Here is a 21410-nt window from a genome sequence, read left to right on the forward strand (position 1 = left end):
GAAAACTCCTTTCTGCCTGTTATTTTGGTGATAAGGGATTATAGCTATTAATATTTTATTTTTCTTAGTAGAACACTCAGAGCTCTGCTTTAATTAGTTTACTCTTCTGTATGATTATATAACTAACAAAAACACTGGAAAGTTACTTTAATGATCACTGCAAAATTTCTGCTGTTCATAATTTTGAATACTCAATATCAAATTCCCATGATTTCAATGTAAGTTTTAGTTAATGCTATTTATTTTCAGTTATTACCACCCTGTATTAAGAAAAAGCTTTCCACAAGTCCTGGTCTTCTCACCTCCCAGTTCTTCTTCAGTGTGTTTTATATGTTTCTGTTTTGCCTGTTTCTAACCAAATATACATCTGAGAACTACTTGAATTGTTCACTTTTGTATTGTTTTCCTATGTATTCGTGAAACTCAAGTTTTACTCCACAATTTAAAGCACGGCTCTTGTTTAACAAGATCATGTTTGCTTCAGAGAAACACCTCTGTTGTATGAAGAAGGTGGCTGGCCCAGGAACACATTTCCCTCTCAGATAAGGATGTGAACACCTCTGCATGGGAGATGCTGTGTAAACCAGTGGTGTTTGCTGTATTTTGATTTTTCTCTCCTGTCAATCCTGGCTGCAATAATCCCTCAAGAAGTACCACAATGCCTTTCTGTTTAAGGGCCCAGGAGAGAAGGAAAGTTATGTACCTTTGTTTTTTCTAAAAGTAAAAACAGGGAAGGAAGATGGGGTGCATGTTAGGTGCATATTTCTGTGTGTATTATGTAAGTTTATATACATAAATACATACATACATATATATATATATATATATATATAGGTTGGCCATAGCAACTTTTTTCTCTCTATTGTTTATTGTCTGGTTTCTACTCTGCTCTTGAAACATAAAGGTAGTTTCCATATATGCAGCAGTTTACGGGAGGTTGTTTAATGAAATAATATCTGTGGTGTCATTAACTTTATTTCTTATAAATGTTATAATATTTTTCTCTTTAAGGTTCAGACCTTTGATTGTATTTTGATAACAGTTAATTTCAGTTGCATTTAATGTGGGATGGAAGGAATCCAACTATTTATAAATATCACAATGTAACAATAATTCAGTAGTGCCCTTTGATAGTGGATTGATTTTTTTTTTTTGTCCCACTAGATGAAACTGAAGACATGTAACTCACTTAGTGCCTTGTAGAACTGTAATGCAGTTTGTTCTGCCTTCTCTGACTGTATACAGATATAGTAGTATTGATTGTGCCTTTGCACAGCACAAAGAGTTCAGAAATACATTTCTGCTTTGGAGTTCAGTTTTAGTGTGGATTTGGTTTTTTTAATTTCTTTTTGGAAATAACTTTTTTCGCCTTTGTTGCAGTGTTATTTTCTGTTAAATTTTATTAGAGAGCTGTTTCTTGTTAAGTTCCAAAAGCAGTTGGGAATGGGGTAGAAGCCAGCCATTGGGAATATGGAAAGCAAAAGCATTCCTTTTCTGCTTACTGGTTTAGGTACTCAGGGGAGCTATTCTTATTTGCTGCTTTAGGCATCTGATTTTCATTCCTATCTGAAGATCCCAAGCTTCTACAATCAGCAGAATTTCATGGAACCATCTAGAGTTGTGGAAACCCTCCATTAGAAGTTCTGGCAACTCCTGTAGAGTACAAATAAATGCATGTCCTGCACCATTCTGGACTTCCCACCACAGGACTACCATGAAGATAAATGTGATTATTATGTAGTGAGTCCAGTTGGGTACTGGAGCATGTGACATATCAGGAGAGTCAGAGAGCTGCTTTTGTTCAGACTAGAAGTAAAGAAACTAAGGGAGAGATCTTCCTGCTGCCTAAGCAATAAGGTGTGAAGGTAACAGGGTTCTTTTCAGGGGCATGTGGTAGGATCAGAAGTGGTAGACAAGAGCTGCAACCAGGAAAATTTCTGTCTTGATTTGAGCAAACGTTGGAGCAGGAGGATGATCTGGAGGTCCACCAGGAATTCCTTCCAACCCTAAATCATCCTCTGGTTCTAGGTTATTTTTTTTTAAATAAGTATGGAGTTCTATTGTTTTTTTATATTTTTCCTTTAATTTTTGAACTAGCAAAAGTGAGACTGCAGATGCAACTGAACGTTTAGATAGAACAGGCAGCAGTAAGAAAATGCCCTAACACTGTGTGATTAAGTATCATATTCCCCTATCCTTATCTAGTAGAGGGTCTGCCTGTGTAGCTGAATAATATAAATATCTGTGTCGGTTTGTTAATGCTTGGCTTCTCAGCAAGCTGCTGACAAATATCCTTGTAGGTTTGGTGATGTGCTCTGCTGCTGCTGGTATTCTTTAATTTGTTCAGAAAACAGCAACTCAACCCCTATCTGTAAGAAATACAACAGAGTGTTATTAAATAAATAACCCAATGTCTGTGAGTAACTTTTCCTGTAGAAGTTGTAGTGAAACACTCCAGATAACTCTCTTCTGACTTCTTGTTTGGTTTAGGCATCACATTCTGGATTGTTAATAATGGAGTCTGCTTTATGTGTAGATTGATTTTGTAGAATTTCAGATTTCTGGGGAAAAAAAACCCTTAGAATTTGAATCAAGTAAATAAAAGTGCTAAAAAACACAAGGCAATTAAAAATACCAATTATTATTTTGTAAAAAGCACTAGACCATTATTATGAAATCTGTCTTTGAGATAACAATGCTTTCAATGCTTCCCAAAAGCACAGTTTGTTGCCACATTATTTTAGTTTGAGTCAGAAGAACAAAAAAGTGGCACTTTTGTCCTTTGATCCTTTCCCCTTATTCATGTGTTTATGTGAAAACCATAACGTTCTTTGCATTCTTCTAACTCTCTTTGGATAAATAGACAGAGTTTTTCCTGAGAGCGCTGTTGAAGGGAAAATGAGATCCTAAGACTGCTTTTCAAGATCAGTTTGCTGTGTAGGAACCATTGGTATTTCCAGGAGTTCATTTCTTTTATCATTTGCAGCATGGACAACACCAGCAGCATATTGCTCTGCAGGGGTTTCTTTTTCTATACCTGACTGCAAGCCCAAATTTTTCTTTAGATACTTGAGTATATTCTTGAGTGTTGTTCATACTGATCTCTATGTTGTTGATCATCTCCCCCTGCTCCTCCACCAGCACTGATATCTGGATAAAAAGTTCCTTTATGTCTTTGATCTGGTTCTCTAGACTGACGAGTTCTTTGTGTCTCTGCTCGATCTCCGAAAGCTGAACTTTAGTTATTTTGGCTTCAGTGAGGAGATTTTCATTGAAAATCTCCCATTTTCCTTGTTGGAGCATGTCATTGACTTCTTCTTCAGACACCTCCTTACCAGCTACTTCGAGCTGACGGACAATAAACCTCCTGCATTTCTCCTGCTTGGCAGTTATGGCTTCATTGTAGGACAGCATGGCATTGAGGTAACGGTGGGATAAGAAGGCATGTTGAAAAGTCAGGATTCTCACTGTGGCACGTGATGGCCCATGCTCATTTTCAACTTTTTTCACTGTCTTCGACAGTTCATCCAAACATTTTCTTATGTGCTCTGCTTGAATTTTTATTTCCCTTGCTATGTTAGATTCCTTTTTCAGAACACTGAATCGCCTCATTGAAGACACCAGGCTTTTTTGTTGTTGGCTGAATTTATTAACTTCTTCCACCAAGTTATTAATTTCATTCTGAAGCTTCTGGATTTCATGCAAGTGCCTTTCAGTTATGGGCTCTTTTTCATAAATAATGGCCTGCTGTTCAAAGTCCTGCTCCTCTTCTTGGACAGCTGCACTGTTGTTTTCTCCAGCTATCTGTAGTTCCTTAGCCCTCAGTTTAAGCTCTTGCAGTCGGTCTCTCATGGCTTTTGTGTTCAGGGTTTTTTTTCCCGGGCTTTTTTTCCCCCCTCTTGCAACACAGGAAGTTAATCCAATATCTTTTTTTGTTGGTTTTGTTTCACTGTAATCAAAACGTAACAACAATCAATGTTAGCAGTTGTACGTATAACATAAAAAGTAGTTTGGGAGGTTAGAGCCACTTCTCTCTGCACAAAAGTAAAAGTGGTGGGTATTCTGAACAAATATAGGAGATAGGTGGTATCAGTGCACTCCACCATTTATTCCAGACTCTTGAGGAGTTTATCATAACCACCTTCACATGGGTCTGGTTACAGTCTTTTCTCAGCTTCTTCACTACAGTGTTCCTTCCACATACAGTGATTTGGAACCCAATCCCATTTTTGTGGGTAGAATGCAGAACTTGGACCAGTGAAGAACATAATGTGTGGAGAGCACTTTTATTTTGGGGAGGAAGAGAGGAGTAACTCAAATTCTTATTTTATCCTAGTTCTTTATCTGATTAAAATTAATCAACCTTTAAATCTTTTTGGAAATAGAAGTGAATCTGCTGTTCCATTTTTGGATTCTCTGTAAGAAACACAACTCTTGTAATTTAAAAACTAGTGATTTAGCATGAAAATAGATTATTTTTTTTATGTTTGAGTTTTTCTGGAGGTGAATCCCCATCACTAATGTTGCAGCATGAAGATTTTCTAAGCCTATTTTCAATTACTGTCTTATATTCTTACATTATCATTTGCAGTCTTCATAAAATTTATGCAAATGTGCGTTGTGCACCATAGTGGGATACAACTCAGTGCTGTTTCTTATTTAATAGAAAGTGGATTTAGTTTTGTTTTATACCCTAGATGTTGTGAAGATGTAATTCACAATATATTCTTAAATATATATTTTATATTCTTAAATATATAGCTTTACTGAAGATATAATTAAGAGAAAGTTTCCACTGTGCATGTTTTAGAAAACATCTGAGTTCAACTGGTTTTAATTATAGGGAAGAAAGTGTTTTTCTCAAACTCTACATGAGTTATTTGCTTGGACTATGATCAGGAATGGAAAATTTCAGTAAGAAGTAAAATGTTCAGGACTAGAAGATTATGGGATTTTTTTACTTGGGGTCTTCTGGTTAAATCAAATGCATGTCTTCCAAAGGGCTGCTCAAGCAGTTAAACAGGACAGAAGTATCTTTTGCTTGTTTTTAGATGTTTCAGGAAAGACTTAAAGGTGCAATTATTCTTAAACCCTGATTCTAAAGATTTATATTTGCTTTTTATTACTAAGCAAATGTAGTACTTCTTTATAGTACCCAGAAGGATGCATTTGTAATAACTGCAAAGGATCAATCAGGTAACCTGTCAATATGCAAATGATTTTGTTGTATTTGAACAGTTTGAAATGATACTTCATATTTAAAGTCCCTAAATAGATTTTTGAATAATATAAGTCATGGAGTTAAACAGTGTGGACACATCTTCACAGATTTAATGTGGCTTTCTGCAGGAGAATTAACTGAAAAACAAAACTTGAACTGCTTCAGGGGTCAATCATGAGAAAGAATGTTGATATTCTACCCTAGTGTGGATTTCTCATACTGCTTTTTCTTTTCCTTATAATCCTTTAGTATTTGAATTTAGTGTTTGATTCACATCAAGAGAATCCAAAAAGTTACAGTAATGTACTGAAACTTGTGATCAGAAAAGCTTGCAGGTTATTTATTGAGGAGTATTATTTTGGGGTGGAGAAAATGCCATATGTATTTGTTTCATTACAGTAATGCCTCTTCATTGCTGAACTTCCTATGTATCTCCCCACAGCACAAGTCAGGCTATTCCTTCAAGATAACATCCTTTAGGAATGTTTCAGAGCTGCTGCAGGGAAAGTGACCTGAAAATGTGTTTCAGTGTAGCCCAATGCTGCTGACGCCTGTTAATTTAGCCTGGCTTGGCAAACCTGGGATTAAAAGCAAGTTCTAAGGGCACCATTAATGTTTTTGATGTGTTGTGGCAAGACTTTCTTGTATCCAAGAAAATGCAAGTAATTTCTGAAAAGCTCTGAAACATGCATGAAGTCATCCAGTTATTCCTTCAGACCACAAATGGCAGTTACCCATTTTTCATATGATTAGTCTCCTATGATTTGAAAGTAAGTTAAACACTGGAGCATATGCTGGGCTTTATCTTCAGTAGGTATATGCATTAATGATTGACATCTGCTTTTTAATTTTTTAGGTGCATTTGTCTTCAAATAATTAGGGGGGGATGGAGAGAATGAACAAAATTGCAAATCTCCAAACATTCTCAACTATCAAACTTGCAAAGCAGCAAGCAAAAAATACTTAAGATGTTTTTTTTCTTGTTTAAACATTATTCTCACAAAATAATGGAATGCAAGCAATTGAACCTTAGTTTCATATCTTATATTCTGTCAGGTTGGCCTTCAAAACCTGCCACTGAATGTACCTGGCAATAAATGTGGTTGATTATACTGGCAACTGAAACACATGCTGGTTTCAAATAAATAAGGATGTCTGCCTGACAAAGATAACCTTGGAAATTGTTGGCTTGGCTTCTTGTGTGTTCCACAACAAGCTTTGCTTTATAAGTCCTTGTTTTTGTCCTGTGTGCTTGCGTATGTGGATAGGGGCACGTCAGGTTTTGATTGAGATGAAAGATCCATTTGCTTGAAGTTTTTGTCAATAACAGGAGAATATGCCTATTCTTTTAGACTTAAGTAAACAGAATATGTGGACTGGAAGCAATCCAGTGAGTTAGTGTGTCCCCTATATTCAAAAAAATATTTAAAAAGATGATATTTTTACAGTGATAAAGTAGCACAGACTGGCACATCCTCATCAGACTTTCTCTTCATCAGAGGTTGGAAAATTTGGGTTAAAGCAGCCAAGAGACTGACTGCAGGAAAGCCAAAGCAAATCAGTGGATGGGGAAGCATTTACTTGTTAAACTATAGCTTTAAATTATTGACTGTATTTAGAAATAGCTCTAAATGCTCTCATACCTATAAATCTGAAAAGCATTAGTGAGGTTTGCCTGTGTTTCTAGCCATTCCTCAGTCATAAATGCTGCTGTGACATCTGTTATCTGAACTATTACTGGTGCTGAAACCGTGTTTGGAGCTGGAATCGCAGGCTGGTGGTTAAAAAAAGATAATCTGTAGCAACGGAGTTGCTCTAATAATATGGCTGCAATTACTTATTTGAACTGATGTGGCTGCAGGATGGATTTGAGGAGGGGGCAGAGATAAAGGAGGATGAATCAGGTCCAGTTTTGCCCAGTTCAGGGATTATTGATATGCTTTCATAAATTTATCTGGGGAGAAAAATTAGGAATGCACTGAGACATTTCAGTTTGGTTGCTCTGGTATTTTGTCTCTCCCAGAAACGCTTTTTTCCCTGCTCCTCTCAGTGTTTTTATCAAGCAAATCCACTGTTGATTAAGTTTGTATTTGTTCTTCTAGTAGGCATCTTTATATATAGCTATGTATAGTTAGATATATAATTGTCAGGTTTAGAAATGCAATTTTTACATTCTTATCAATATATTTTAAGGGGATTGCAAGAGTCTTTGCCTTCTGATAACTTGACTGTTTTGCTCATCAGGATTATGTGAATCTCTGCAGTCAAACCCATGACGTAAGTGACTGGGAAAGTCTTTATGAAGACAATTACATCAGCACACTGGTGGAATAATAGATCCTGAGAGCTGGACCACCATTATTAATCTGTCACGGTGATAAAGTATGTCCTAAATTCAAAGATAATGAAAATTTTTATGTTCTCTTCTCTATATTTAAAGGAAAAAAAAAGACAAGTTAAAAGGTCCATTTGCTTAATTGCAAAGCAACGACATAGACTATTCTTCCACGTTTTAAATACACCTAGTAAAAGTGGAGCCTACATCCAAAAATGAGATTTGGGCTGCATCAAGTTAAAAGATACAATTGGATGGAACTCGTGTTGCTGGTTGTAATTAGATGTAATGGCTTCTTTTTTGGCTTTGCTGGATTGTTTTATTTCTTCCCCACCACCCCCAATTTACCAAAGCCTCGTGTTAATTTTAATTTCCATAATTTTCTTCACTATTTCTTGGTTATTTGTCGCCTTCATTAAAATGCCTGGCACAAAAGGCTCTCTTTATATTTGATCTTTGATACAATTTTCATGCCTTCTTACCTTCATTTTAACATCCTGCATACTCTTCCAGAGAAGAGGACTTGGAGGCAATTAAGAAACAGAATTCTCTCTTTAAGAGCTCTTTGATATGTATGATCTGTGTTCTGGATCATACTGCTTTCTTTACCTTGGTTGAAATAGATATCTTTTGTTGTTAGGGGTTTTTTTTGTTTTGTTCTGTTATTTTGGGGTTTTGTTTTGTTGGTTGGGTTGGGTTTTTATTTATTTTTATGGTTGCAACAAAAATAAAGGTTGGTTTGTTTTCCTATCCCATAGTTACGAGTCAGTTAAGGGCACTGGGTAGAGGATGTTTTCAGGCAACATGTCCCAAAGGAATTTTGGATCACATGTCATCTTAAAATTTTATTTTATTCATGTTCCCAGCTGCAGTGAAGTTACATTATAGCTCTGTTATATGATGACAACAAACCTATATAACTTTGGAGCACAATGGCTGTGGATAGTGTTTGGAGTCATACTCTGGGCTGGAAGTTGATTCCTGCTTAAGTATCTTAAGTTAGCAACAAAAAAATTAGTGAGACACATATAACCATTTAAATGCATATAGTTTAAAATACTTTTAGTAGTCTGTGAGGAAAACTAGTTGAGTTGAAATTTAGTTTGCTCCAAAGGCTGTGGTCTCTCATATATTCTCACAAAAATGTTTGATGGGGTTTGATGGGAATCTTGCCCTATTTGTCAAAGATTTATCTGAAGTAATTAAAGTAGGATTTCTTGCTACAAGTTACATTTATTTTCTCCTTTATTTAAAAAGTGTCCTTTAACTTAAATACTTGATAAACAAACATGCTTAAACCAAGGATTACTGGGCACAAGCTGGTTGGGTGAAAATATCCTCTTAAAGCATCTCTGTCTTAAGATAAGTCCTTAGAAAAACATGCTTAGAAATAGTTGTAAGTTCAAGTTTCTGTTTGTGGGAAGTGTGGGAGTGGTTCAACAAGAAAATACCAGAGGCAGAGAGCTTGCCCTGCCTAAAAATATGCCATTTATGAGATGAGAGTACAAAATCCGTAGCATTTTCAGCAGAGGGGACTTATAGGCTAAGGTGTCTTATTCTCAATATTGAAAAATACTAAAGTGCAAAGGTAGTTTGTGGAGAAATAATGATATTGAGTAAAAACATGGGATTAAAATAGAATTAAGCAGTCCTGAGTATTCAAGGATTTCATAAGGTGTGTAAGAATTAGTCCAAAGTGCAACCAAATCGTGCTGCTCTGGAGTAAGTTCTCCAAGGGAGATGTAGAGAGGGAGAAAATAGACCTTAGTTACTTAAAATAATGCAGATGTTCTTGGGCCTTTGAGCATAAATCCGTAACAGTTATGATGTAGGAAATGTAGGTGTCTTGTGTTTTTGTGTGGTGCTGCATGAAATGGGAAGGAATCCTGAGAGAGAAGGGAATACTACTTAGTGGAGTGGGAGAATCAGCAGTTGGTGAATCACCTGGTACAAGCTTTTATACTTTCAAAATCTCTACAACTGTCAGTTCTTCTCTTGTGTTTCAATTAAAAATATGGGGGGTTTTTGCTATTTTATGAAGTATTTGGTTCAAAGATACAGTGATTCAGTTGCAAATCTGAGATTGTTCCTTGGAGTTTTGAAACCCTTTGTTGTGATGGTGTGGCTGCAGATAGAGAAGACTTGAGGAAAAGCATCTTCCACCATTTCCACATGTCCAGACAGCAGTTCTCATGTTCCCTGCTCATACTCTGGGAAGTGGGAGGTGGTGAGTTCATGCTTTTGCACTCACATAAATCACGGTTGTGGTGACACACACACTGCACCTACAAGTCCTCACTGACACAACAGTGATCTCACTCTGCAAATCAGTTAATCTGTGCTTTATTCTCTGTAATTGTGAGGGAATGGTGTATCCCTTGATTAAAAGCAAAACTGGAGAACTTATTTAATGGTTTGATGGTCATTTTTTTCACCTATTTAACCAAAAATTTCAATAATGCTCTTTGAGTCCTCAGAAATGAGCAACAGAGAGAAATAAATGTATATGTTGTAGGTATCTCGATTTATTTGTTTATTTCCAGCAAGAATAAGACTAGAAATCAGCACCTTCCCTTAGTTAGCTGGTGCAAATATGATGGCCACCTACAGGTCACAGAAATCCAGAAAGAAAATCATAATCTCTTCTGCTAAAAGATCACATAATTAAGGTCTAAATATTCATATAATTTAAAGCAGTATTTGAAAATAAAATAGGAGCAGGAGAAAGGGCTGCAACAGGATAGGAGACAGGTGAAATTCTTTCAGTTTAATAGGATATATTGTTATATGTATATCCTAGTTAATGGGTTTTTATTGCTCTAAATGGTTTGAGATTTTTGTCTTCCTGACAGTGGAATTGTAGATTCAGAATTTGTCCTGTACAATATCCCACCTACTTTCCATTCCCATTTCACTTCTGTCAGACCACAGAGCTTTGTATCACAGCCTTGGAACTCACCTGGAATAAATGTAAGGATTTTCAGGCAGGTTTTTTATAAAAACATATCTTATGGGCAATTTGACTATACTTTGTTTGCCTAGGTATTGATATATCAAGGTGAAATAAAGTATAAAAAAACAATTCATGTTTACAATTTTTTTTTAAATCTTGTCCAGAAATATATGGCAACATAACTTATTGTTATTTCTTTTGGAATTACACATCTGGAAGCTGAAAATAACATGTTTTATGTGAGCTCAGACGTCTCTTTGGATGCAGCCTATTTGACCAACAGGTGTGATTGAACTAAGAGCAGAGCAGAGAAATATGTTTTCAGTAAATATGAATATGGTTCAGACCTATGGTAAGAAAACATAAAATTTAACAAAATAAAACAAATTATAATTATTGACAACCTTGTGACCATTTCAAAAGGTAATATGAGAATGAAGTTGCCCAGAGATATTATAACAGGATGAGTTTAGAATCTTATTCCTAATTGTTCTCTTATTTAAATGTGACCTGGAGGAACTGCCTCGGGCTAAGCTTGAAATAGAGAAATGTCTCATAACTCCCTGCAACTGCATGAAAGCAAACTCTTAATTGCTGTTTGCAGGCAGATAATCTTGTAGCACTTTATTCATCATTTCTTCATTATAGCTTAGCCTAATATCCAAAGGATTGTTTTGCATAAGGGTTGAAGGCATGAAAAGCAAACTAGAGGAATGAGGTAAGTTTATTTGAGGAAGAGCTATGTGTCAATCAGTAAAAGGTTACTGATGGGTTTGTCATTATTGTCAGCAACCAAGAAGACCTGAAACTGTTGGTCTATTCTCCTATCTGTTTGTTTGCTAAAAATATAAAGAATTTTGTGTTCCATGACTTCCTGAAAAAGCTCATGAACTGCCAGTAACTGAAGAAGAAAGAACAAGCAAAACAAGCTGGCAAACTGACATGTTTGTGGATCAGGAGTTTGACTTTTGTGGATGTTTAACATAAGCAAAGCATAAAAAGACTAATAAACTTTTTCATGCTGTGTCTGCTGAGGCCTCCCTTCTCTAGGATAAAACATCCTTCTGATTGCTGTCCAAGAAAAAAGTTAATAGATGAGAGATAAAATTTCTGAGGGGAGAAAAGGTAGAACAGCATTTTTAAATAGAAGGTTGACTGTACACCGAAGAATAGAGCACTGTTCTTTCCTGTCTGTAGGCTGCTGTTTAAATTCAAAGGTTCTGTCTTCCTTCTTTCCCCTGGAATTCTGACTCCATCCCACAAAGCTACAGCTTCTTCAAGGAGCCTTAAAGACTAATGATCTCAGAGTAATCATTCTTGTAAAGATGCATTTTCCTAAACTTGCTTTTAACCTGTTGACAGCTCTGATACTGTAATATTTTGACCTTGAGGATGCTTTGCTCTTCATTTTGATGGCCACCATGGGTCTGTGATCACTGATTCTGATTAAACTTAACCCCAAAAGCAGCACATCTGAGATATTTTTACAGATCACCCCCCAGTGTGTACCCACTGTAGTATTCACTGTTCAGTATTATGTTACTATATAAGAATCCCACACAAGTGGAGGGAAATGCATCAGTTGGAAAGTAACAGTACTTAAAAAAAACTCCAACTCTGCAGAACAGGAAAACAAACACGTGCACACGCATACCCTCTCACATAAAACCCTCTTCCCACACATACCCTTTCTGTAACACTTCTTGGATTTCTGATGAAAGCCAAGATACAAATGTGTCTATTTCATACATGGGTTTTTTTTTTCACCAGATCTTTTCTATTGTAAAGTAAACTTTAATACTGGTTTGGTTTTTGTTTTGTTTGTTTTTTTCCTCTTTACTCAGTAATTTTATAAACCGCTCAAGAATAGATTGCATTCAGACTTTGTTTTTCTCTGGCATGTCTTCTGGCTTCTAAAGAAATATTGTCACTGAACTGCAGATGTCACTTGTGCCAGTGCACACATACACTCCCTTTCCACATTGTTTCCCGTGACTTTTAAAGTTCAAAAGCTCTCTTAAGTTGCTTAGACAAATCCTACTTGATATAAAAGCAGTAGGTGCCTACTTTTTCTTTATTTCTTACATGAGGTAAGTTTGGTACACCAACACAATTCCAAATATACTTTATGTGAAATTGAAAGCAAGCCAAGCATGATTTTATATATGAAAGCTTCTTACTCAGCAAACTTAACATGATAAACCAACAGACACGCTCCTGTGCTTTCAAGTATGTTTTGATATATACCTCTTATGGGGTTTTAAACATGAAAAATTGCTATATAGGAAGTAACGGACTTGGAAATTTAAAACCAAGGTCTATCCTTTAAGGTAATTCTGATGTATTCCCTGAAGAAGGTATTTTTTTGCATAAAACTTGCCCCGAAACCTGGTGTTCCTGTGCATGAGCAGTAGAGCTCTGAGACTATATTCACCCACAGAAATACCTAATTCTTTGCTGGGTCGACATACATTGTTTGTATGTCTTGACACTTGAGCACATTTCCATTCTAAATCCCCAATACAGAGCTTTTTTTCCAGATATTTGCAACTTTATATATATTAGGTAAAAAAAAAGTATATACCTCTGAATCCGGTGCTGATGGCTTTCTTTTTTATCCTTTCCAGCAGAACTCCTGCTTCAGTACAATCTGAGAAACATTTTTCTGAATATTTCCCAAAGTAACATGTCCTGAGTGACTTTTCCATTAAGGATTTTCTTCATTCCTTCTGCTTCTAGTTCTTATATAGTTGTCCAAGTGTTCAGGAGGGTGTAGTGTGAGAGAGAAACTTCTGCCACTGCAGTAGACAGGCAAATTGATTACTTTCTACTTGGGGAATCTGGTTCTGCCTGTTTGAAACCCAGCCTTGCTGAGGGGTGGATCCATTGCTGGAACTGCCCAGCAACAGGAAGTGCCTGGGAGCAGCTCCTTGGATAGAGAGGCCTTAAGAGCTGGAAGTGGAGCACAAGTGTAAGTGCAGGGCTTGCTTTCTTCTACACCAGAAGGGAAAAAGAAGCAAGGTTAGCTGGATCTAATAGTAGATGGAAAACAAAACCCAGCAAAATAATGCCTTTTACTATAGTATCTTAAAAATATTTTAACTCCCTTTATGTGTTTGACCTAAAGTCTGAGGTGCTCAGTAAATGTATGACCTGAGCAAAACCACTTCGCTTCCTGGGGAGCATTAGGTGGAGGCAGTTATTTGGATATGCTGCTTTTCCAGAGGTAGCACCTTAGCCATATTTTTTGAATGCTCAGTCAGTGTTGCTGCAGAGAAGATGGAAACTAATTGACCAGAAAGACAAATATGACACCTTTCAAGCTATTAGAGGGTAAAAATCAGCAGCTACTGCAAGCTGTAGGACTTTAGTGTCACACTGACACTGAGCTGTGCAGCTCACCAGCATTTCATTCTGCCTCAGCTGTGCTTTGTAGAGTGTGCAGTCTAATAACACAGCACAGAGTACAGTTATTTAATCTTCAGGTGAGAAAGGAATAGGCTGTGGCAACAAGCGCTACTCAGAAATATTTTCTTCAGTTAGATCTGGATGAATTGACAGCGCTGCTGAGCAATGCTTTTGGAGACTGAAGGGCAGCACAGTAGGATTTTCGGACTGTAACAAAGATGTTAAGTGGTGGGGGGAAAAAATGGAGATAATTTTTTCCAATCTTGTAATTACTTTCCATAGCTTTCTTGAATTTAATTTTTTCACTGGTTTATCCCGTTTCATAGCTAAACACTGAGAGGACATTTCATGTTCTGGCTGGTTGCTGAGAAGAAGCAGTGACACAAACATTGAAAATATAATAGGCTCTGTATATGTATTGACCGGGAATCTCTGCAGTGAATCATCCAAAGTGCTGAAGAAGTTCTCTCTTTGAGAAGTGGGAACAAGTTATCAAAGGAGGGGCAGGGAGAAGAACCTTATGCTCTTTTTAGCTCTGCAGGCAAGTCAGTAAAGTTCTGATTATCAGTGGGATGTAGGGATTGTATTCCCAGCATGATTATAAATAAGTGAACCGTATGGACCACAAATAGTTAAGAATGATGAAGGTTGAGAGAGACTGGACATTTGAGAAGCTACTTTTCTATGGTCTCCTTCATAAACAAACTCTTCTAGAAAAGATGAAAGATTAGATAATGAATCATGAGGTTAATGATGACAGGGAATGTTTTTTTGAGCTGTAGATGCAATACAGCTTTTTCCCTAATGTTTCTTTGAAAGTAAAAACTCTTGGCAGTAAAATAATTAAGAATTGAAACTCTCATACTGTGATTCTGGAAAATAGGAAAGAATAAGGTCTTAGACCAAACTGATGTGCTGACAAGTTCTCCTAACTGTGGAGTGAATTCTTACCATTGTTCCTTCTCAGCAAGGAGTATGATAAATCCAAAGTACAAGCTTTGGCCTAACATTCCCTAAAAGCCATTTGAGTTAATGCGGATGACTTGATTTCTGGTTCCAAAACCTTCTGCTATTGAGTTCATGAAAGCCAAATATTTGTCTTCTTATCCAGAAGGTTGAATCGGAGTTCTCATGTAATTGAAATGTTGCTAAATTTCCGAACAACATTATTTTAGTGGAAGTCTTTTATTACAGAGAAGCAAGTGCAATTTTCAGATTCCCTAATGCTATGGAATACTCCTTCTTGCAGCTTTTGCACTTAGCTTGGATTATTACTGTTGCAGAATGTGCAAAATAAGATTGTGTTGTATTCTTGTAATCCTAAATGGATGTCTATCTTCTGGAGTCCTCTTTGGTGCCATATATCTAAGAAATAAGAGAATGATAGCACTTCATCTTACAGAACACTTTTGTATTTTTAAGCTATGTGGGGTTTTTTTGCTTCCTGCTATTTAATAAGGTATGTTTCCTCCCTCTGGGCTTTAAGTTTTACTTAGGAAGAGCAAATTCAAAACATCACATATGAAGTTGTTTGGCGTTAGAGAGAAATATTTGATAATAAGGCAGACCTGAGGTGATCATGAAGCGCAGGAATTGCTTATGGTTTGGAAAGTTGCAAAGTTCTGGAACTTTCATCCAGTGACTCCAAAAGATTACACTGTGTAACTTTAGATGTAAAACAGGATGGTCTTTTACATCTTAGCTGTAAATATAATTGCTTTCTCTATGAATAATTATTAAGGAATTACTAAGCACCTTAGTGATTGTTTAGTTTTAATATCTGATGAAAAGGGTGCATGGACTAAGTAGAAAGTTTAAGTAGAAAGGATAATGAATTAAAGATGAAATAAGACATTTTATCTTTCCTTTCTCACTCTTTCCCTTCTTCCTACTTTTCTCAAAAACTTAGCTTTTGGAAATTCGTGAATCTCTCTTGTGTCAGGGTGCTAAGTGTTTCTTTTGATCTTTTCTCCAGGCTGGCAAATAAGCAGGACAGAGAAGGAGCTCTGTCAGAAGCAGATGTAATCGAGTCCTTGTCTCTGGAGAGGCTTGTCAATGAACACAAATGTCTCTGTCAAATTGTATGTATATTGTAACACGCTTCATTTTCTAATTTCTAATTATATATATGTAAAGCTTCAATCCTCCAATCGGGAGGCCTGGAGACACACCATCTATAATGCAGCTGTCTCCTTTGAGAACACCCGCAGGATCACTCTCGAGGAGAAAAGGCAATGCAGAAAGAACCGTGTATTGCAGAATACACCATCTAAGGAGTCTTTCTGCTGTGCCTTTTGCAATCGGACGTGTCTATCTCATATTGGCCTCATAAGCCACCAGCGTGCCTGTAACAAATGTGGATAGAGCCTTCCTTAATCTTCGTTCGCGAAGCCCAGCCATGAATGAATGATATGTAAAGCTTCCAGTAAGGTAGAAACTAAAATCCTGCATTCACAGAAAAGATACAGTCCATGTATCTGTTCTGCAAGAAATTCTACTGCTCACCTTGATGTTCTAACAAATGTTTACAATAGAGATCCTCAAAATGTAATTGCTGCTCTGTTCTGAAACCATGTAAGAATAATTAAGTTACTGATGTGGTTTAAAACTTGTTTAATTGAACAGCAAATTTAGTATTCCAGCTTTTTTAAAAAGAAGCAGAAATGGAATTTGCCTGTGTTGACATTCAGGAAGGATCACTGTTCATATGTGATTTTTCTCTTGGCAAAAAAAGGATTTGTAAATATTTCTGAATTTGTGGAATGCCTAAATACAAATTTACTTTCCATACTTCTCCATGTTTTGCAGTAAACAGTAATTGTTTAGCTAATTTCTTGTTTTCAGTCAAGGAATGTGATCTGAACTGCAAGTACTTTTCCCCTCCTTCCCCTTATATTTACAGGAACCTTGCTCAGCTATCATGGGCTATGGGAAAAAAATTGACAAATCAATAAAAAAGGGTTTATTTTGGCTTCTACATATCATAGCCAAAGATTTTGATGCCTTAAATGAGCGAATCCAAAGAGACACCACAGAGCAAAAGGCATATGAAGAACAGAAGAAACTGGAACGAGCTGAGCGAGTGAGAAGGATACGAGAAGAAAGGTATTGTCTCTGTAATTTCTGCTTCCTCCTCTTCTTCTTTTCTCTAAGATAATTGATTCATTTCTGTAAATGCAACCAAGCTGTCAAGGATTTAAAACTTACAATCCAAGAGTCTCCATATTAAAAGTACAGACCTGAATTCTAGAGTTTTTCTGCAGGACCTACAAGTTTTTGTCTGGTTCATGCCCTTTATCTTATTTGCTCCCTTCTTGAAATGTACTGTGAATGAGAACTGCATGGTGGTTGTGGAGTAAATTTGGCCTTACTAATATAACTTCACAGAAGGCTAACCCAAGAAATAAATCCTGGCATTTAATCTTAAATTGCCTTCAAGTGTGTTCTAAATTAAACTTCTGTTAAGTTAGACTCTGTAACCAATATGTGAGTATCAAAGACTAGATGTGAAACTGTATTCAAGACTATGCTTAATAAACTCCAGGATATCTAATAGGTGAGGCATGAAGAAACCAAAGATGGTGCAGTGAGGGGAAGTAGGACAAGTGGTTTATTACTTCCCTTCAAAGCCGTTTCTGGTCTTCAGCAGCCTACTGTGGTTCCTATTAAAGCCTGATGTGAATCATTTTACTGAGGAATTATTAAAATATTTGCTGAGCACCTCGTCCTCCTTATAAAGGCCTAGTTTTGTGAGTCTCAGTTACTGTGAGAAGCTTCTGTGAAGTGCCTTGGCTTATACTCTTGCTGTTTTGGTTTACTTCAGCAAGTAACTGAAGCATGTTTTAAACCCCTGGAACTTGACATGGTCTTCATGCACATTTCACAAACTTACAAACCCATTTACTGTTAGTCTGCCAGATATCTCTGTATAGACAAAACCTTCTGACCATGATGAATTGCACTGGGTTAATGCCATGCTGGGAAGTGTGGGGAGGAGGAGTAGCTTTGAAACATGTCTCAAAGAAACTGGCTCATGATATGGGCATTTCCTCTCCCCACTCAGTGACCTTAGTTGTATTTGTTCACTGGAAAAATTGATTGGGTCTGAATTGGATTAAAGGCTTAAAAGTTTTTCTAAAGTTCTTGTGCCTTAAAGGAAACCTGAGTAGTAACTTCTGTTGGTTTTGCTTGTCTCAGGTATAAGAGATGACATGAACTCTCGATTTGCTGTTTTGCATCAAGTCGATTTCTTGTTGTAAGAAATAGGTTAATCTTGATTCAGTTGTAATTCTGTTTCATTTTGTGTTTCACTAATTCCCCAGGCTTCTTTTTTGTTCAGAAAGTGCATTTCCTCCACAATATGTTAGTAGCAACGACCTTGTTTCCAATGGAAAACCAGAGACAGTGGTAGTGCTGTGAAGTTTTCAACAGCACTGTCTGTTCCTTCCAAACATTATGTTTTCATAGGCAGATTACTGTCTTCCTTTTCATTCCCATCTGTGCCTCTGAACAAGGAGTTTGTTCCTTCCTCTCTCAGCACTTACAGCTGCAAAATAGATGTAACAGTGACTTCTATGTGCAATTACCATCAGATGATTCATGAGAAGTATTTGATGAGAATGTACTTTATCAATGATGTATTATTTAATACATAGCAATGTAATATTTCTTATATAAATATCTGGAATATAAAACGTAACTAGGGCTGGTAAACTGAGCATTATGTGTCTTTCTGAACTTTTCTGAGTCTGGGCGAAGGAAGTGTGATTCCCTTCACAGAACCATAGAGTAGTTTCATTTGGAAGGGACCTTTAAAGTCCATGCTGGCATAAACTGGGACATGAGTTGGGTGATCTAATAATTTTTCTCTATAACATTTATGGCTTGGCTTCTCCAGAATTCTTTGTTCATTCTCCCCCTCTTCCTTCTGCCCCCCCCCCCCCCAAAAAAAAACCAAAACCAACCAAAATCCACAAATGCCAAAACCACTGAAACAAACAACAACATAAATCCACCAACAATGCCAAAGGGAAAAAGAAGAAGGAGCTGTACCTGATGAGGAAGACCCTGAGCCTGGGAAATATCAGAACCCCTTCCAGCCTATATCTGCTGTAATCTCTGAGGTATGAGATTGTGTAGAAATCTGGATTATTTTAGAACTGCCACTAACAAATGTCTGAGAGGTCATGAGAAAAATGGTTAATTTCCAAGAATTGGTCTAAGTCTGTCTGCACACCATTTTTTGAATTTGTATTTAATCTTGGCAGTCTTGTTTTGTGTGCATTGAATCAATGTTTTCATGATAAGAAACCCCCTATTATTGATGTGGGGACAAAAGTGGTGTAGGCATAGTAAAATAGATCTAAACACACGACTGAACATATTTCCTAATTAAACCAGTGGGGATTCAGAAGTGGAAATATTCAAGGTCTGTTTGCTTCTTGTATGATGTAGTGAGTCATAAAATCTGACTGACTTCTACAACTGTTTAGATTTCTGAGCATAACCTGTTTTCAGTTGAAAATTGACACTATTGAGAAGTTTTTTAGTTTTGAAATATGAAAATCACATTCATATATTTAAGTTTCTTTAACCTGTGTTTCTCAGTTCTGGTAGTTCTTATTTATTGTGCCATATTTTTTTATTCAGTTGACTGGAGATAACATAATCTAAAGAAACATGTAAACTTTTCCAGTAAGTAACTCAAACATTTGCTTTTCTCCAGGACAAAAGCACCCACATCCACACAGCATGTAAAGTCAGCTGCATACACAATAATACACTTAATAATAACATACAGAGGAGGAAGATAGAGTGTGCATATTGCAGAGATGGTGATTTAGTGATATAGAACTTGTGAAACAGCCTGGGATTGAGTCTGTATGACACAATAGATATTTGTCCAAATTGTGGTGGTATTTTCAGGATACTTAAGCTCTGTGAAACTATATTTTGTTTTAAATAAACATAAAGTAAAACGTAATCGAAGAGGAAGAAATGAGAAGTTTTCTAACCTCAGGACTGTTGATATTGTTTGTATTCCTATTTTGGTTTATTTTTTTAATATGACCAAAAGTAAAGCAAGAAAACAGTCAAAAACATAATTTCATTTTTTTGTTAATTCCCCCTCCCTCCCTCTGTACAGCATATTTGAAATTTAATTTCTTCACCTATTTGACAATAAATTCCATGCTGTATGTGGGACAGTAAATTTTTTTTCATTTTTTAATAACCTTCCTTTCTTATTAGTCAGTTTAAAAAAATTCTTACCCGTTTTTGTTAGAATGAAAAGCAAATAGAAAAGGAGAAGAAGCAGCAAAGGTTGGAGACTGAAAAGGCTACAATTGTCTTGAAATCACAAGCAGAGCAGGACCAGATGGATGCCCAGCACTTATCAAGTAGCAGCAGCCAAAACACAACTGACAGCAGACTAGAAATGTGCAATTCTGCAACTACACAGCTTTTGCAGCACTCGGAAGAGAATGATCACCAAGCCTCAGATTGCCTTGACTCAGGTAGAACTTCCTTTGAATGTGTCATTTCATGTGATTTTTCACATTGTTTTTCCATATTTTTTATTATTTTTAATTATATTTATTATATAATATATTTTTGTTTATTCTTTATTATTATTTTTCATGATACCACACATCAATTTAATCTATTGAAAACATGCAAATGCACAATTAGGTTGTTGTATTGGAAAATCTTCTTCCAAAAAGTGCATGTTTGTTGGTGTGATACTGTAGCTGAAATTGGGTTTGTTTTTTATCATCATCAAATATGCAGTCCACTTTCCAACAGGACCCAGCTAAGTTGAATTTCATTATGGAAACACAGAGTTTGCATATATTTTATGCTTAAAATTTGTTTTCTATAGCAAAATGCTGTGTAACTTTTACATTTCCCATAATTTGTGCGTAAATTTGGACTGAAAACACTCATGTGTCTCCTCAATAATTGTTTTAGAAGATGATCTAAGATATTCTCTGAATATAAGTGTATGATATGTAATGTTTTATTTCTGTTGACTATAGATAACAGTAAGAAAAAAAGTAAAAAACCAAAATTAAAAAGGGGCCACAGAGTAGAACCTATTAATCCAGAGGATTCTCTTCCCAAAAATCCAACACCACCACCAGCACTTCCACCAGGTGAGTGTACTAACCACCAGTAATTGATGTCTCAATTTGTGGTTGTTAATCCTTTAAAAGATTCACTTGGGAATAATGAAACTGGAATGATCTTCGTACAGAGAAATGCTTCTAAACCTTCCTCTCTAGAAAATCTTTGATGCAGCTTCCCACTTCATTATAAGAACTTCCAGCAGTAGTGATTTGGCCTGTTCCATGGAGGAAGACATTATTTTCCCAAAAAGTGAGTCAGAAACTTGACTACTCCTGAAAAAGTGATTAAAATTATCACTATTTAAGGGGAAATCAGCTTCTTTTAAAAGTATTTCATAGTTATTCACCATGGGTGCAATATATTGC

The 21410-nt window shown here is 36.4% G+C and overlaps 2 protein-coding genes across 13 annotated transcripts in view; one reads left to right on the forward strand and one right to left on the reverse strand.

Moving 5' to 3' along the window:
- ARL13B (ADP ribosylation factor like GTPase 13B) overlaps window positions 1-21410 on the forward strand; it is a 38803-nt gene that overhangs the window by 11580 nt on the left and 5813 nt on the right. For all 12 annotated transcript variants that reach the window (XM_027722784.2, XM_027722817.2, XM_027722798.2 and 9 more), the window contains 5 exons: window positions 15893-15998; window positions 16820-17022; window positions 18947-19040; window positions 20201-20432; window positions 20955-21071. In XM_027722784.2, the coding sequence (XP_027578585.1) occupies window positions 15893-15998; window positions 16820-17022; window positions 18947-19040; window positions 20201-20432; window positions 20955-21071 (752 nt within the window). The remainder of the gene's footprint in view (window positions 1-15892; window positions 15999-16819; window positions 17023-18946; window positions 19041-20200; window positions 20433-20954; window positions 21072-21410) is intronic.
- On the reverse strand, window positions 844-13330 carry STX19 (syntaxin 19). Its single transcript, XM_027722869.2, has 2 exons — window positions 13094-13330; window positions 844-3949 (listed from the first exon to the last, which is right to left on the reverse strand). Exon 2 carries the CDS (start codon window positions 3850-3852, stop codon window positions 2977-2979), a length of 876 nt encoding a protein of 291 aa, XP_027578670.1. The 5' UTR covers window positions 3853-3949; window positions 13094-13330; the 3' UTR covers window positions 844-2976.

Source organism: Pipra filicauda, unplaced genomic scaffold (genome assembly GCF_003945595.2).
Source record: "Pipra filicauda isolate LSUMZ 115617 unplaced genomic scaffold, ASM394559v2 scaffold302_size1215360_pilon, whole genome shotgun sequence".
In the NCBI taxonomy this organism is placed as follows: Eukaryota; Metazoa; Chordata; class Aves; order Passeriformes; family Pipridae; genus Pipra; species Pipra filicauda.

Bases quoted from the DNA above. Each gene is read 5' to 3' on its own strand.
- STX19 (XM_027722869.2), bottom strand. From the start codon at position 3,852: ATGAGAGACCGACTGCAAGAGCTTAAACTGAGGGCTAAGGAACTACAG.